The 16,269-nt window shown below is 35.8% G+C and overlaps 1 protein-coding gene across 1 annotated transcript in view; it reads left to right on the top strand.

Annotated features, from left to right (window-relative positions):
* ARAP2 (ArfGAP with RhoGAP domain, ankyrin repeat and PH domain 2) overlaps positions 1 to 16,269 on the top strand; it is a 191,989-nt gene that overhangs the window by 96,420 nt on the left and 79,300 nt on the right. Inside the window, exons 19-20 of the mRNA XM_060091555.1 lie at positions 8,257 to 8,420; positions 12,686 to 12,898. Of these exons, the coding sequence (XP_059947538.1) occupies positions 8,257 to 8,420; positions 12,686 to 12,898 (377 nt within the window). The remainder of the gene's footprint in view (positions 1 to 8,256; positions 8,421 to 12,685; positions 12,899 to 16,269) is intronic.

The following is a 16,269-nucleotide window of genomic DNA, read 5'->3' on the forward strand; positions in this document are numbered from 1 at the left end:
ACTTGTCAATGACAGACAAAATTGTGGCTTTAAGAAATAAAACAACTTCTAATTATTCATGTTGGTGGCATATAAAGATAGGGAGAAGAATTGAAAGAAAGAGAAACCAACTAGCTATAAGTTTTAACCTTTATTTTTTGCTAGTAACAGCTTGAACCAGAGCTACAAATCATAAATAAACTTAAAGAATTAATTTCACATATTTTCTCTGCCCTTGTCTACCCTTGATTAAAATGTTAAAATATATTAATGTTTCTTAAAGGCAAGAGAATGAACCCCATGACTAGTTCATAACTTGATAACCATCCACTGAATATAGTCACTAGATATATATTTTAATCTTCATGGTAATTTTCTCTATATACATAGCATGAGTGTCTTTAGACAGAAAAATATTGCAATAATATTTTCCACACACAGAGCATTTTTGCTCTGAAAAGCTCTAAGCAGAAGGTGCTCCAGATGGTGTCGCTTTAATGTGTATTCTTTGTATACTTTAAAAATTATTATTTTGGAAAATAAAGCTTTCTTGATTACACTTAAGGCTTTCTGCCATGATATTTGATGCTGTTATTGGGACTTAGATTCTGTGCTTTTCTTGGTGTAGAAAAAAAAAAAAAGAAAGAAAGAAATCATGTTTTTGAATACCCATTGTTAGTCAGTGAATGTCCTGGACCCTGCTGAGGTCAGAAGGCACTTTTCTGGACAGTAGGTTATATATCCACTGTGAGTGAAGTATTCAGTAGATTACAGCATCCTTTTCATAAAATTTAAAAGCTATTTCTGCACTTGGCCCACATTCTCTGTGTATCTCTTTCTGATAAATAAGTTACTGTGTGCACCATCTCACATTCTGTAGCTTCCTGCTCGTTTGTCAAAGACACCTATTATTAAGCTTTTATAGAAAGGCTGTTAGTTGTAATAAACACAGTATGAATAACTCATCTGTGTTAATCAGAAACAGAACAGCCTAGCTTTTTGTTGTTGTTTGTTTGTTTTAAATTTTTTAAGATTGTTTAGTTGACCTATAGTAAAGCATGAAGCACTTGACGGCTCCCAAGCCTGATGACATCCAGTTTTAACTGCAAATTCCAGACATAAAGAAGTCGACACTGAGGAATAAACATTTTATCGATATGTTTCACAATTATGGGACAGACTACTTTTCTCAGTTTGGATGATTAATACCCTAAGTTGAAGATTCTTATTTCATATCAGCTTATTCATGTGATTTTTTTTTCCCTCCTTGAATTGTGTTTTATAGCAGCTGATATGTTAGCAATACCCTCCAGGGTGAATTATCTTAAAGTGGTTTCTAAATTGTGCATTTAATTGCAAATTAAACAGTAGCTGATTGCCCACAATATCAGCTTGGCTGCTTTTGTAAGTTTCTGATGATTTAATTTGCAGAGATAGTTTAATCTGAATGTTGCCAAAGCAAACCAGACACTCTTCTCTCACCACCCCCGCAGGTTTTGCAGAAAGAAAGGGACAATTCAAACTTACATTATAAGGTGATTTTTTGTTTGTTTGTTAAAGAGAATCACGATAAAGGGAATGTGTGCCTATTTAATAAAAGGTGGATTTTAAAGTATATATTATTTTCTTCAAAAATGTATTTCATTCAGTTCAAGACACCTCCCATATACTAGAATGTAAGCTTATGAACAAATAAATGCAATATGGTGTGAAAAAATACAAAAGAATGAGAAGATCCCTTCTAGATAAATGAGATCAAGATAATCACTTTTATTTTTTAAGAAAAAGTATATTTAAGTGGCTCTGGAATCCTAGGTAGGATTAGAGTAGGAAAAAAATGAGGGGTTGAGACACAAAGATCTTCAAAGAGGTGGAAACGATAGTTTCAGAGAAATTGGATAGGCTAGGGTACAACTTCAGTCCAGCTCAGCCTTAACCTTCAGTTCTTAAGGAGGAAGCATGAGAGAGTAGACCTGGTGAGATAGATTGATACCATATTAGAATTATCAATTAAATGTAATTCTGGAAAGGATTCTGTTGTTCTGGAAAGGATTGCAGGCTCTTTACAAGGGTAAAGACAGCTTTTTTTTTTTTTTTTTTAAGGAGACTTGAAACAGGGTTGTTTCTCACATTCCTATAGGTGATTGCCTAATACTATATAGAGATGAAATTGAAAACTTGGAGGCTTTGTCTTTCTTAGGGAATAGTGTGCCTTGACACTTTTTACTAAACTGTTGGCTTCAGAGGAAACAAGCTAGTTAAGCTAATATTTCATTCTTCATTATTCTGTGATACAGTCTCTGCATCTGCAGATTTTCTTAATAATTGTTTGCCTCTTTCTGGCTAATATTCCATCACTGTGCAGCAGTTTCTTATCTGAAGGTATGGGGAAAAAACTACTGTTTCTCTATAAACTAAGATGAGGATGATTTATGGATGCAATGACTGAATAAAATGTTCTGGACTCCCATTTCTGTCCATGAAGAAATAGCTGGTATGGAACATGCCCTCTCACTTTAAACAACTAGAAAACTAGACAAAACATATGAGATGAACTATTTTCAGACTTTAGGACAATAGGTATCCCAGGATTGTGATCATGGAGAGAAGGGAAACAAGTGACATAAGGGTTAAGATCACCTTGGCTTCTTATCAGTCCCTGGCACAGGGAATGGGGGAACCCAAGCAGAATGTGGTAGTTTTGCTATATTGAAGAGGTTTTGCTATATTGGTTTCCCCTATAGAGATAGGGGAATCTGTGGTAGCTAAACATTGCAGGATACAGTACAGAGCAGAGGGGGAGATGTGCAGAGCAAGAGCTTCAGAAATCTTCAAAGGAGTTCCCTTCCACCTTCAGCTCAATACAAACCTGCATATTTGCAGGTTGAAACTCCAGGTAGAAATACTCCCAGGGTGTGCTGTGAGTTGAACAATTCCCAGAGTTTAGACACTGCTGGAGTGGGTTCAAATTTTATCTAGCCAAGTTAGATAGACTTCATTAACACACAGAGCATTTGTAAAGACTCCAGAAAGGTAATTCCAGAGTATTAAGGCTAAACCAGCCCTCAGGTAAAGGCTGCTCCATTTTTACCTTACTAAGCTTAAAAACAGACCTCTTCACAAGTCATTTAGTTACCTGAGGTCAAATAGGCAAAAGATCCCAAAACAAACATCAACACCCTTTAAAGGAAGACACAATCCTGGCACTGAATGATGTCTAGCATACAGTAAAAGTTACTAGCAAAGTGAAAAAGCTGCAAATCAGTTGATAAGAACAGACCCAGAAATGAGAAAGATAATGGAATTAGCAAAGAATATAAACAGTAATTTAAAAATATTATAAATATTGTAAAAGATAACACTCTTTGACATAAATCACAGCAAGATCTTTTGTGATCCACCTCCTAGAGTAATGAAAATAAAAACAAAAATAAGTGAATTGGACCTAATAAAACTTAAAATCTTTTGCATAGCAAAGGAAACCATAAACAAGACCAAAAGACAACTCACAGAATGGGAGAAAGTATTTGCAAATGAACCAGTGGACAAAGGATTAATCTCCAAAATGTACAAACAGCTCATGCAACTCAATATCAAAAAAACAAACAACCCAATCAAAAAATGGGCAGAAGACCTAACTAGACATTTCAGCAAAGAAGATATACAGGTGGCCAAGAAGCACATGAAAAGATGCTCAACATCACTAATTATTAGAGAAATGCAAATCAAAACTACAATGAGGTATCATCTCACACCGGTCAGAATGGCCGTCATCAGAAAATCTACAAACAATAAATGCTGGAGAGAGTGCAGAGAAAAGGGAACCCTCTTGCCCTGTTGGTGGGAATGTAAATTGATACAGCCACTGTGGAGAACAGTATGGAGGATCCTTAAAAAACTAAAAACAGAACCACCATATGACCCAGCAATACTATTACTGGGCATGTACCCTGAGAAAACCATAATTCAAAAAGACACATGTTCCCTAATGTTCATTACAGCACTATTTACAATAACCAGGACATGGAAACAACTTAAATGTCCATCAACAGATGAATGAATAAAGAAGATGTGGTACATATATATAATGGCGTATAACTCAGCCATAAAAAGAAATTGGGTCAGGGCCTCCCTGGTGGCACAGTGGTTGAGAGTCCGCCTGCCGATGCAGGGGATACGGGTTCGTGCCCCGATCTGGGAGGATCCCATATGCCGCGGAGCAGCTGGGCCCGTGAGCCATGGCCGCTGGGCCTGCGCGTCCGGAGCCTGTGCTCCGCAACGGGGGGGGGGGGGGGCACGACAGTGAGAGGCCCGCATACCTCAAAAAGAAAAAAAAAAAAAGTACCAGAGGAAAAATGACACATTAAAAATAGGGGACAAAGATGAGAATGTCTTGTCAGAAGCAGTGCAAGCCAGGAGATAGTATAATAAAATCTTTTAATGTGTTGGGGGCAGGGGGGAAACAAAATAACCAAACCAGCAGCTATTAGCCTAAAATACTCTATCCAGCAAAAAGATCTTCCAGAAATGAAAGCAAAATAAGTATTTTTTGGTCAAACATGCTGACTTATACTACAAGACTCAGTTTTTTTATTTCTGTATAAATGCCTAGGATATTATCTTCTTTAGTCATGTTTGTGGAATGTGTTGTTTTTGTTTTTTAGTTGTGTTTAAAATGTTTTTTATAAAGGTGAATTTATTTTTCATACAGCTATATTTATAGATCCTATCATTTGTTCTGGTTCTTGTCAGTAAACCAAGCTCAAATATGATAGTCTCTACATTGTGGTTATTATATTACAGTTTTGAGAAAGTTGTTTTTATTAGACTTGGGACTTGGTTTCTAGGTCTTATTGAACTGTCTTAACTCATTATAGGATATAGGGATTTTTTTTTTATATGGCTTTGAAGTACCGTTTAAAATTTAGGCTTGGGGAATGTACAGTTAGGAAAATTTATTTTTCTATAATTAGAGTTCTTTAAAAGAACTTGCAGATTTTCAAGATATAAATTCCTATTTCTTTGGAATCGTTATCCAGAAATGTAAAATTGTTGTTTGATAACACTTGAAATCACCAAGTTGGCCAGCATTTGTGTTAAAAATATCTTTTGATGCTTTATTCAATGTGCACAGAGTTTAGATAACATCAGAGAGGAAAGCTGTTGAACAGATGCTATTAAATGTCAAACATCTACTGCACAAGATGATGTATTTTAGGATTCAGCCTTTGACAAGTGGACTCAGGAGTTAACTTGTCATTACTCATTCTACCCTTCACTAGCTCACAAGCAGACAGCTAAACTTGTCATCACAGGATTTCTTCAGGTTAGAAAGAAAATTTGAAGTTGGAAACATTTACAGTTAACGGCAGAATTATACTGCTATCATAGGAAGGCCATTACCTTTTGGATTTCTTTTACTGCTTGCTCAAATACTAATTGTCGTTTGTTTATAAGCACACCTTTTCAAAGATTTTTGTCTCATATTCAGAGCTTAATTATCAGATAAAAAAAAACCAAGACTCAAAAAGAGTTAAAATTTTCTCTTTATCTAAACTCCTTAATTTAGCAAGAGGTAATTTTGATTAAGTCTACATAATGTAGGGGCTTGATATTCCTCAAGGAAATTACCCAGGTTATGTAGTTTCATTTAGACAAATATGCCCAGCAGTAGAATGTTTTTGAGCTAAAGATGATGTAAGGCTAAGGTATGTCAGGAGTATTAGAGCAAGTATCAGAATTCTTCAAAAAGAAAATTATAAGACCCGGAGGTCAAGGCTGTTGTGGTGGTGTGGAAAATAAAAACAATAGATAGAGATGCCAGGAGAAAAGAGATGAAGATTACGGGCACCAGTGTCACTGAAGAAGAAGTTACAGCAAGTTCAGAAGATGTTAGAAGTGAGTGGAGTGGGGTGCCAGTAGCTTTATCTTCTTAGAGGAGCATTTCAAGAAAAGAAACCGAAGGACAGAAAGGAGTACTTTTGTTTTCTTTTTAAATTAGGGCCAATGAATTATCAGGAATGTGAAACATTACCCGCCCCCTGCCCAAAAAACAAGAAACCAAAACAATCCAGAGTTCAAGCAGCTCATTCCTCTCTCTTTGGGTTGAATCCAAAGTAGCTGTCTCATAGTCTGAAATGAAAATTAAATAGTTTTATACTTAAATACATCAACGATTACTTTGTGTTTCAAGTCAAATTTTATATCTAGTGATAGAACATTAAAACTTATTTACCCACTAAATACCTCGTGCTATGCTAAAGGCTATTGATGCTGAAATGCTGTCTTTGCTTGTACAAAGTTTGGGGTGTAGCGGCTAAAACATTCACACAGATAGAGCAGGCGATATGATGGTGGGTAGAGTGGATGTTCAGGATTAAGAAAGGACGCCTGGTACACAATAAGCATTGGATGGAGAGAGATGGGGATGGAGTGTCAGCGAGGGTTACCTTGAATACACCGGTGGGGAAGGAGCTGGAGTAACCAGCCAAAGAGCCGGAAGAATTTATTATGAAGACAAGAACATGTTAATTCTTCCTTCCTTCCTTCCTTCCTTCCTTCTTTCCTTCCTTCCTTCCTTCCTTCCTTCCTTCCTTCCTTCCCTCCCTCCCTCCCTCCCCTCCCTTTCTTCCCTTCCATCCCTTCCTCTCTCCTTCCCTCCCTTCCTTACTTCCTGGAATGGCAAAATTGGAGGGGAAAATATGGGCCAGATCATGAGGGCCTTTTAATCTTGAAAACTCCAGAGCTGCTGTGGAAGGACAGTGATTAGGAAGTGATGTCATTAGCTTCGTATTTTAGAAAGATCATTCTGGCAATCTTGGGGAGCAGGGACTAGAGAGGTGGAGAATTGGGAAATGAATTTTGTTTGGAGGGGTTTTAGTAATTTCAAGGAGCAGTACAAAGACCTGAAAGAAAGTGACGTTCAAATAAAGAGGAGGCAGAACATAATGTCAGGGAACTGGAATGAACAGAATTTTGTGACTGAATTCATGTGGCAGTGATGGGGTGAGAGTGGGGGTGGACCAATATACAGTTAATGAATCCTAAATATCTGGTGGGATAAGTGGAGAAAGTAGTACTGGTTTGGTATGAGGAGGGATAAAGGTTTGAGATGCTTGTGGCACCTTAAGGTGAAGATGTCCAAAAATCAACATTAATTAGTATTATGTTTTATTATTTACTAATATTACATTTATTATTATTCTCATTGTGCCAGTAATGAAACTGAGAACGAAAGAAGCTTGATAACTTCTCCAAAGTCATAAAGGGAGTGCAGAGCTAAAACTTGAGTTTGGGAATTGATTGGATTTCCCGCTCTCTTAGCTGCTTTATGCTCTTACTTTTCAATCACATAGAGATCTGATTTGTGAGACAGTTATTGCCTGGAGAATAGGGATTTGGGAGTTACCAGCTTATATATGGGGGATGCAACCACTGACCTGAATGACATGTCCCTGGAGAGTCCTTGGAGTTCATGTGAGTGCACTGAGGTTACAACTTCATTTTCAGAAACAGGAAGTGAGCTTGGGAAAGAAATTGAGGCACCAGAAAGATAGGAGGAAAAGCCAGGAAGAATTGTGCTACAAAAGCCGAATTGGGTGGTATTTTTTTTCCTTTTTTTTTTTTTTTTTTTTTTTTTTAAGGAACGAAGTCATCAAACAGTTCTAAAATCTTGAAAAATATAGCCCCAAATATCCATGAGAAGTCACAGGCGATGCTTGCTAGAAGGGTTTCTGTTTAGTTATTCAGAAACAGAATGAAAGGGGAAATGAAAGGAGGCAAGGAGGCGAGACCACAAGTTCAGGGAACTTCCTGGACTCTATGTAGAGAGAGACATGACTGTACATGCAAAGAGGGATTGAGTGAGTGGAAGCTGGTGGTAGAGGGGTTTTCTTCCTCTTTTTTAAAATATATTTATTTATTATTATTTATTTATTTATCTTCGGCTGTGTCAGGTCTTAGTTGCGGCACGTGGGATCTTTCATTGTGGTGCGTGGCCTCTCTAGTTGTTGTGTGCGGGCTCAGTAGTTGCGGTGCGCAGGCTTAGTTGCCCCGCGGCATGTGGGGTCCTAGTTCCCTGACCAGGGATCAAACCATCTTCCCCCGCATTGCAAGATGGATTTTTAACCACTGGACCACCAGGGACGTCCCCAGAGGGGTTTTATTCTGATGGATGAGACAAGACCCCATTTATATGGATCTAAGGATAATCTGTGTAGAAGTTAAGAATTTTTAAAAGACAAAATTATAATTTGAAATATTTTTGAAACCTTACAGAACATTATACATCCATGGGCATACCAAGTTAGATTTCACAGTCTGGCATACTGCAATTGAAAAAGCAGCAGGTACAGATGGGAATGCATTACAAGATCAGCAGCTCAGCAAAAATGACGTTCCCATTATCGTGAACAGCTGTATAGCATTTGTTACACAGTATGGTAAGTATCACAAAGTTTTTATTCAACTCGTTGAACTCATAGTAGCATATTTACAGTTTTTAAGTGGTACCTCCATTGGACTGAATTAGAGCCCTTTGTAAGTACATCAGTGAAAAATAAAAGTGTCATCACTCTTCAGCCTAAATGCCATTCTTTCTCACAATAAAGCTCATTTAAATTATATCATGTGCCTTAACCATTTCCTTCTTCCTTTACATGCATAAAAATTTTAAATGACATAGTAGAAGAATCTATATTATAAAATGTATATTAAAAATTGATTAAGATTGTACTTTTCAGAGGTTATAACTGTACAGTAAATCTAGGGGAACGCAGAGGTGCCTCAGTGTGTTTTTAGAAGTGGTAAACTATGGGACAATGTGTAAAAGAATTTACTTTTTGTTGGCCTGCATACAAAGTGTATGTGTATTTGTTCCACTCAACGTGCTATTGGTCACATGTTTATATTAAGAATCATGGCCATTAACTCTGATAGTTTGACTTAATTGTAACAAATATTTTTATGAATAGTTTGCAGGTTAAAACCAACTTGATTTATACCCACATGTGCAGCTTCATTTTAATTTAATATGCTATGGTAGTATTTTAGCTATGCCTAAAATTAAATAAAGTATGCCTTTATTATTCATGTTTATTTTCAAATTACTATTCATTCTTAAAATTCCTTCTGTTACATATTTCTTTAATACTCTAAAAGGTAGAGTAAATAAATTGCTTAACTATATTTTTAATATAAAAATATGTTTTTTCTTTTAACCTGTCGATAAGTGCCATTGATTTAGATTGCACATGCAGAAAAGAGTAAAACGATTATCTGGTATTTTGGAAGCTAATGATATATTAACCTTTCATTGTTCTCCTAATATTAAAAGTATCTTTGGGTGTTTTTAATTTGAAAAGAAAATGTAATCATTGAAAGAGCTGTAGTAAAACATTGTGGTTTTTTTTTTATTTATCAAGTGTCTGTTGTGTGCTAGCTGCTGAGTTTTATACTGGAAATTGAACAGTGGGAGTAAAGAGTGAAACACAGAGCCATAAATCATGCCTTCCAGTCTGAGAACCAAATGAGCTGATGTGAAACAAAATGTCAAAAATAACAAAGGCTATGAAGAAAATAATTTTGGGAAATTAAGTTTAGAATATGTGTATATTAATATATTTTCTCCTAGGGAGAGTGCCATTTTAAGTATTTTAGTTATTTCATATGTAATCCAAGTACAATTATCATTAATATTCAGATTTATTGTGTTTGAATTATATAGCTATTGTAAATATGTATGTAATCACATTATGTGGGATTACTCTATGAAGTTCCTTCCCTTGATAGTATGTTTATATTTTTCTTATCAACTGTCATCATCTGTTTATTTGAAAATGGGGGAAGAAGAAGGTTATCATCTTCATTTATTAGTAATTCAGTATTAGTGCATTTACATTTTGTAGGTGTAAATGAATTGCACACATATTCTGTTTTCGCAAGAGCATAACCTCATTGGGAATTTTCAAATCATCTTTATTTCATAATGGCATAAAGTGTTTCCTAAGCTGACAAATGATTTAAATAACTTGACTAGCTTCAGCGTATCCAGCTTAATGTTTCTCTGGGGAAATCAGAAGTTTCTTTGTGGTGTTTATTTGAATTTAAAATCATTAAGCATTAGATTGTTTTCAACTAAATTTCATACATTATAACTACTTTGTAGCTCTAGCATAAGGTACATTAACTTGCATATTAAAGTAATAAAGCCAATAAAAGTCTTCATGTATTTTTAGCTTTTTTTTTTTTTTTTTAATGAGCAGAGCATGGAGAAAACCCCAATATTACTAGCATGTATACAAGGGAAGATTTGATATGAACTTAGAAAATGCCCAATAATTATAGGATGCAAGTGGTTGGCTCAGAGCCTTTATGGTCATAATTATTTTGAATTTCCTAATCTTTGGGTTAAAATCTAAGGCCAATTTTTTGTGCTCATGGTGTCAAGATTCGAATCTGACCAAGTTCACAGAATAATTCTTAGAGTTTTAATTTTTTTAATGAGTTACAGTAGTTAGTTCTTTGGAGAATATATTTAATTTATGTAAACAAAATTACCTTCAAATTCACATTCACTTACCTTGTGTACCAGCTATTAGAAATTCACTCAACCAGCAACAATATCTCTCAGAAACTTAGGCAATTTTTTTTTTTTTTGTAGATTTTGCTTATTATTCTGCTGTGGTCATTTACTAAGTACCTACTGAGTTCTTCTAGGAACTGTGTAGCTGCTGTGTACAGAAAATAAGACATGATCTTTGCCTTCTAGGAGTTTACAGATTGTGGATCAAAGACAAACAAGTGGGCAGTTACATCTCAAGTGTACAAAATTCTATGGTAGAGAGGTTCAGGGGTTGGTACAGGTGTCCACAGTTTAGGGGTGAATTTCACCCAGTGTAGAGGTGGTCATGGATGGCTTCATGGGTGAAGCATGGAACCTACCACATGTCCTAAGAGAAAATGGGAACTAGTTAAGTGAAAGAGGGAATAGGAGTTCCTGGAAGAGGAAACAGTGTATGCCTAGGTGCAGAGTCATGAAAGAGGTTGTCTGTCCAGGGAACTTGGGGGTAGTTAAATGTGGCCAGAACTCAGTGTGAGAAGAGTGGACAAATACAAGAGGCAGGAGAGTTAGTTAGGAAAATTCATGTAGGGTCTTATATATCATAATAAAATCCTCAAACTTGCCCTCAAAGCAGTGGGAGGGCTGTATCCATATTTTTAAGCATGTTGGTAATACTAGCCAACCTGTGTCTCAGACCATGCTGTTGTCATTTTCGAGGCAGACTGGAGGGCTGCACAGGAATAGGACAGGGAGTTGTGATAACATAGTAAGGAACTGGGTGCACAAAATAATAATAGGACAAGGGATGGAAAAAGGGAACACTTTTGAGAGAGAAGTCATGATGAAAAATATTTGTGACATTTTTGTTTGATGTGGTAAGTGAGAAAGAAACGTTCTGACTTATAAAGGACTGGGGAGGAAGCAATGCCAAATTCTGAGGTATAGGAACAAGATAAAGAACATGTTGGGATTGGGAGGTGAAGTAGTGAATGGGGCAGGAGAATTAATTTGTTCATATGTATAAGTATAGTGTGTATTGCATGTATTATTTATATAGTATATATATTAAAGTGCATGTGTGCATTTGAAATTTTAGGAATTAAAACCTGAGTGGAAATGTACATGTAGTAGTTGAAGTGATGAAGATGGATGGGTTCATCCAGAGAATTTTGTAGGGGAGCAGAGAAGAGAGTTGTGGATGGATTGCTGTGATCATCAGTAAATACTAGATAGCAGAATAAATAGAAGACTAGAAGAGTAGTCATAGAGGAAGGGGCAAAAAAGATAAAATCATGACATCATGAAAACCTTGAGATTAACAGAATTTTAACAGGGATTCAATGGATTGTCAGACACTGCAAGGGATTCTTATCACATACAAACTGAAAAGCATCTAGAAAATAGATATCCTTGATGAAGATGGTCCTGATACAGTGGGAATTGGGCACAAAAGCCAGATTATGTGGCTGAAAGATTAACAGGGATGTGAGATGAGAGAAAGAATAAATATAGGAAACTCAGATTAGTTTTGGAAGGAAGAGAGACAAGAGACCTGGGGGGAGGGGCAAAAAAGGATTAAAATTTTTTTTTTGTTTGTATATCACCATCATCACTTCTCGTCCTCCAGTTAACCACTGTTACTCCTCTTATTTTATATGAGAAACTTGATGAATCTGTAACTTTGAAAAGGACATGACCTAACTCTTCATGTAGAAGAAAGTGAAGGTGGGAACAGACAGAATTAATATACAAATGTGAGTGCAGAGACTTGAGGAAATTTATACCAGAGAGCCTCACTTTTGTCAGTGAAACTGGAGGCAAATTCGTATTCTGGGAGACTAAGCGAAGGGTACTTGTGGTAAAAGAACATTTGAAAAAGATGCTATGAAGGACTAGGGAAAGGGCTGGCCAGAGACTTACGAAAAGCTGAGAATGAAATAGTTGTTCATCAGGTTTACATTTTAAATATTAAAGTTGCGGGGGGAGGGGCTCTTTTTTTCTCATGCATTTTTATATCAGCTCTTGGATAATGATTTTGTCTTGTGCATTGTTCCAGCACAAAAATTGGTCCTATTTTTAAGATATCAAAGTGGATTTTGACCTGAGACTTTTTTCATATAACCATTTTCTTTTTCTTTAACAAAGGTTTAGGGTGCAAATATATCTATCAAAAGAATGGTGATCCTTTACATGTAAGTGAACTCCTGGAGAGTTTCAAAAAGGATGCAAGAAGCTTTAAATTGAGGGCTGGAAAACATCAGCTTGAAGATGTGACGGGCGTATTGAAGAGTTTTCTCTCTGACATTGACGACGCACTTCTTACTAAGGAGCTCTATCCATATTGGATCTCCACCTTAGGTAACATATATAATATAGAATAGAATAAAGGCTTGCCTTCTCATTTGATAATAGATTTTTAAAATCTCCTTTGATAATCTGAACATTTAATTGAAAGGAACAATATACATAATGGTTCAGAACAGAAATTGTGCAATCAATAGTTGTTTATATCTGCCTCAAAAGAAATTTATGGTGATAATTGCTAAACAGTGTTTTATGGTAATACTTAGTTTTCGGTAGATTTCTTTCTTTTTTTTTTTTTTTGCGGTATGCGGGCCTCTCACTGTTGTGGCCTCTCCCGTTGTGGAGCACAGGCTCCGGATGCGCAGGCCCAGCGGCCATGGCTCACGGGCCCAGCCGCTCCGCGGCATATGGGATCCTCCCAGACCGGGGCACGAACCCATATCCCCTGCATCGGCAGGCGGACTCTTAATCACTGCGCCACCAGGGAGGCCCTCGGTAGATTTCTTAGTGCTTACTTTGCCTTAACTTTGGAAGTGTTATAGTCAAGTCCATGTAGGCTGTTAATTTTCTCATTAAGATTAAAATGAAAGTTTTAATATAAGATTGGTTTTACACAGTTTTGCCATATGGCTGTTTGGCTTTCCTTTTTCATTTATTCTACCTCTTTAGAGTTACAAAACAATTTTTTTTTTTACTCTTTATTTTTTCTAGATTCTGTCTAATGAAGGAAAAAAGCTTTGCTGCACTGTAAGAGAACTTATTTAAGAAATGACCCTAGAAAAGTTAATGGGTCAGATCGATTTTAGTAAAACCTATATTGACATCAATTAATTCAAAATAACTCTTTTTATAGAAAGATTATGATAAATATTTTTAAATATAAACATTGCCTTTAATCCCAGATTTCTAACAGAGCTATTTTCATTTTTCACATTATTTTATAGTCTTTGTCCCCATGCCTATGATGTACATATCATCTTTATTTTATTAATAAACCAAAAATATTTCCCATATATCTACAATGCTTTCAAAATGACAATTTTGAATCTTCATTTTTCTACAGTTTTTAAAATGTATCATTGAATTATACCATAATTTACTAATATATTTCTCTCTTGTACATTTAATCTGTTTTGAGAAATGTTTTTATAAAATGACCTTTGAGTTTAACTATATGATGTCCCTCTATTGAGAAAGTTTTTTTCATTGAAAGCATTTGTTTAATCTAAAACATAACTATGACATTTGAAGGGATTAATTTTGAAATGTCATAAAACATCCAGTTTGAAAAATTATTCCAAGAATGTCCCTTATTTGTGTCAGCAAGAAGAGAGTAGTATTGTTATTAAAATAAAGCTTTTCACAATTTAACTGCCTAATTCAGAAGTCTTATAGTTACTTCCTGATACTTCTAAAATCAATAGGTTTAACTCTAATCACAAGAAAAGTTGATTGTATAATTTTCTGGAATATAAAATATGGAATTAGATGATATATCTTTTAAGCCCAATTACCCTGCCATCCTCATTTTTTGTTTTAAGATTTTATTGTAATTTATAACCATGAAGTTATTTATAGTATCTCTATTTTATAAAGAATTACAATTTGTCTTCATTATAAAATCGTTTATCAAAAATCTGTGACAAATATGCTTTTGCTGAAGTTGTCAAATTTCATGACAGAGATGTCTTCATTGTTGTCAATCTACCAGCAGGAAGTAGTTGGGAAGTATTAGCATGTGTCAGAGAGGAGTGTGTTCACCTTTCGTTTGGATGTGAATCCTTGAGCATTTACTTGGAGGCTTCTACTATTGGGTCAAATAGTGTTAAAAGTTCTTTACTTTTAGATCCAATGTAGCTCACCCTGACCTGTCAGAAAAGTGCCCTTTGTTGGATCTGACAAGAATAAACTAGAACTCTCTGGGTGAACTCACAGGAGAGCTCTCTTGGGTCCTGTGAGCCCAAGGCGAAGAATGCCCTACAGTGGCATAGCACCTATTTATATGACATATGACCTCTTCTTCTAAGAACACTATTAAACTGTCTGAAGTCTGTGGCTAGTTGAATAGATCATTGTGTTTCCTATATGACCTAAAATCTATCTTCAGTTTTCCTTTCCAATTACTTAAGCTTTATTTTGAAAATATCATCTATTTTATTCTTATAAGATTTGTGAAAATATGCTGTAATAGCATGACTTGTTATAAGCGTAGTAGTATTAATTGCATTTTGTTGAATAAATACAATTACCTCTACAGTTAGAAACTGGATGACACAAGGGAAAATGTTTGGAATTTACCAGGGATGACAGAAAGTTCTTAATTCACTTCTAGTATCGTCTTTGAATGTCATTTGGGTGTCATCCCCTCTTGCTTTTAGAGAGTCATCTACCAGCACAGTTAAGTTAATATGACCATGTTTACTTTTATAGATCTCATGTGCAGGCAAAGTCAGTACAAAAGAGCTATCAGTTGCAGTTTTGAATAGGAGCATACTTCAAAAATGTGTCACAGAGTCTCTTACCTCCCCAGGAATCGGAATGCCCTTTACGAGTGACTGTGTACTTTCAAAGAATCATAAAGTGCTGCTGGCTTTCTGTTAATAGAATGTGTAGGGCTAAGCAGAAAATGAAAAAGTCTTGTTTCCAAAGGTAGTTGGGAATTGAGAGGGGATATATAAATGCAATCCCCTTGAGTTACAGAGTCAACACAAGTTATTTATTTGAAGAGAGGTCTCCTATTTCCCCTGTGAGGGAGTAGGTTAGACCAGACCACCACTGCACATCTTCTAGACTCCAGAACTTTGGAGGTTCCTGTGTAGTTGCTCTAAGTATTTGACTTCTTGGGGTTAGGAGGGTGGCGGAGAGTAATTCCTTCTCATCCTTCTCTCCATGACTAAGGCAGAGGGTCCATCCTCCTCTCTGTATCATCGTTTCCAGGGCCTACACATGACTTCTTCCACTGTCCCCTTACCTTCTCCAAAGAGTTGAAGGTTCCAGGGCTGGTGAAAGCTACCTTACATGGATCTGTGGGGTAAGGTACAGTTCATAGTTCTGGGATGGTTCATAGTTTGGGGAAGATTTTTATGATTCCACAAGGGAAAAAGGTCAGAAATGTCATTTTCAAATAACAAATAGTGAAATCTTTCCATAGCTACAGTTAAAATACTTTTGGCTTATCTTTTCAATTTGTATTCTAATTTTTACTAATTGAAAAGATTCCTCTTAGTTGACATTCAGTAGTCTGTAAAGTTGAAGATAAAATAGAACCCTGGGTTTTGAAACTGCTTCATTTTTAATTACAAAGTATAAGAACTATGACATATAGCCCTGGAATGTTTTTGTAAATACTTTTACAGAATTATAGAAGTTTGAATGTTTTTCTATTGAAACTTGATTGTGTCAGTGAAATAACAATTGTGAATGTT

This window comes from Mesoplodon densirostris, chromosome 1 (assembly GCF_025265405.1).
Source record: "Mesoplodon densirostris isolate mMesDen1 chromosome 1, mMesDen1 primary haplotype, whole genome shotgun sequence".
NCBI classification, from domain to species: domain Eukaryota; kingdom Metazoa; phylum Chordata; class Mammalia; order Artiodactyla; family Ziphiidae; genus Mesoplodon; species Mesoplodon densirostris.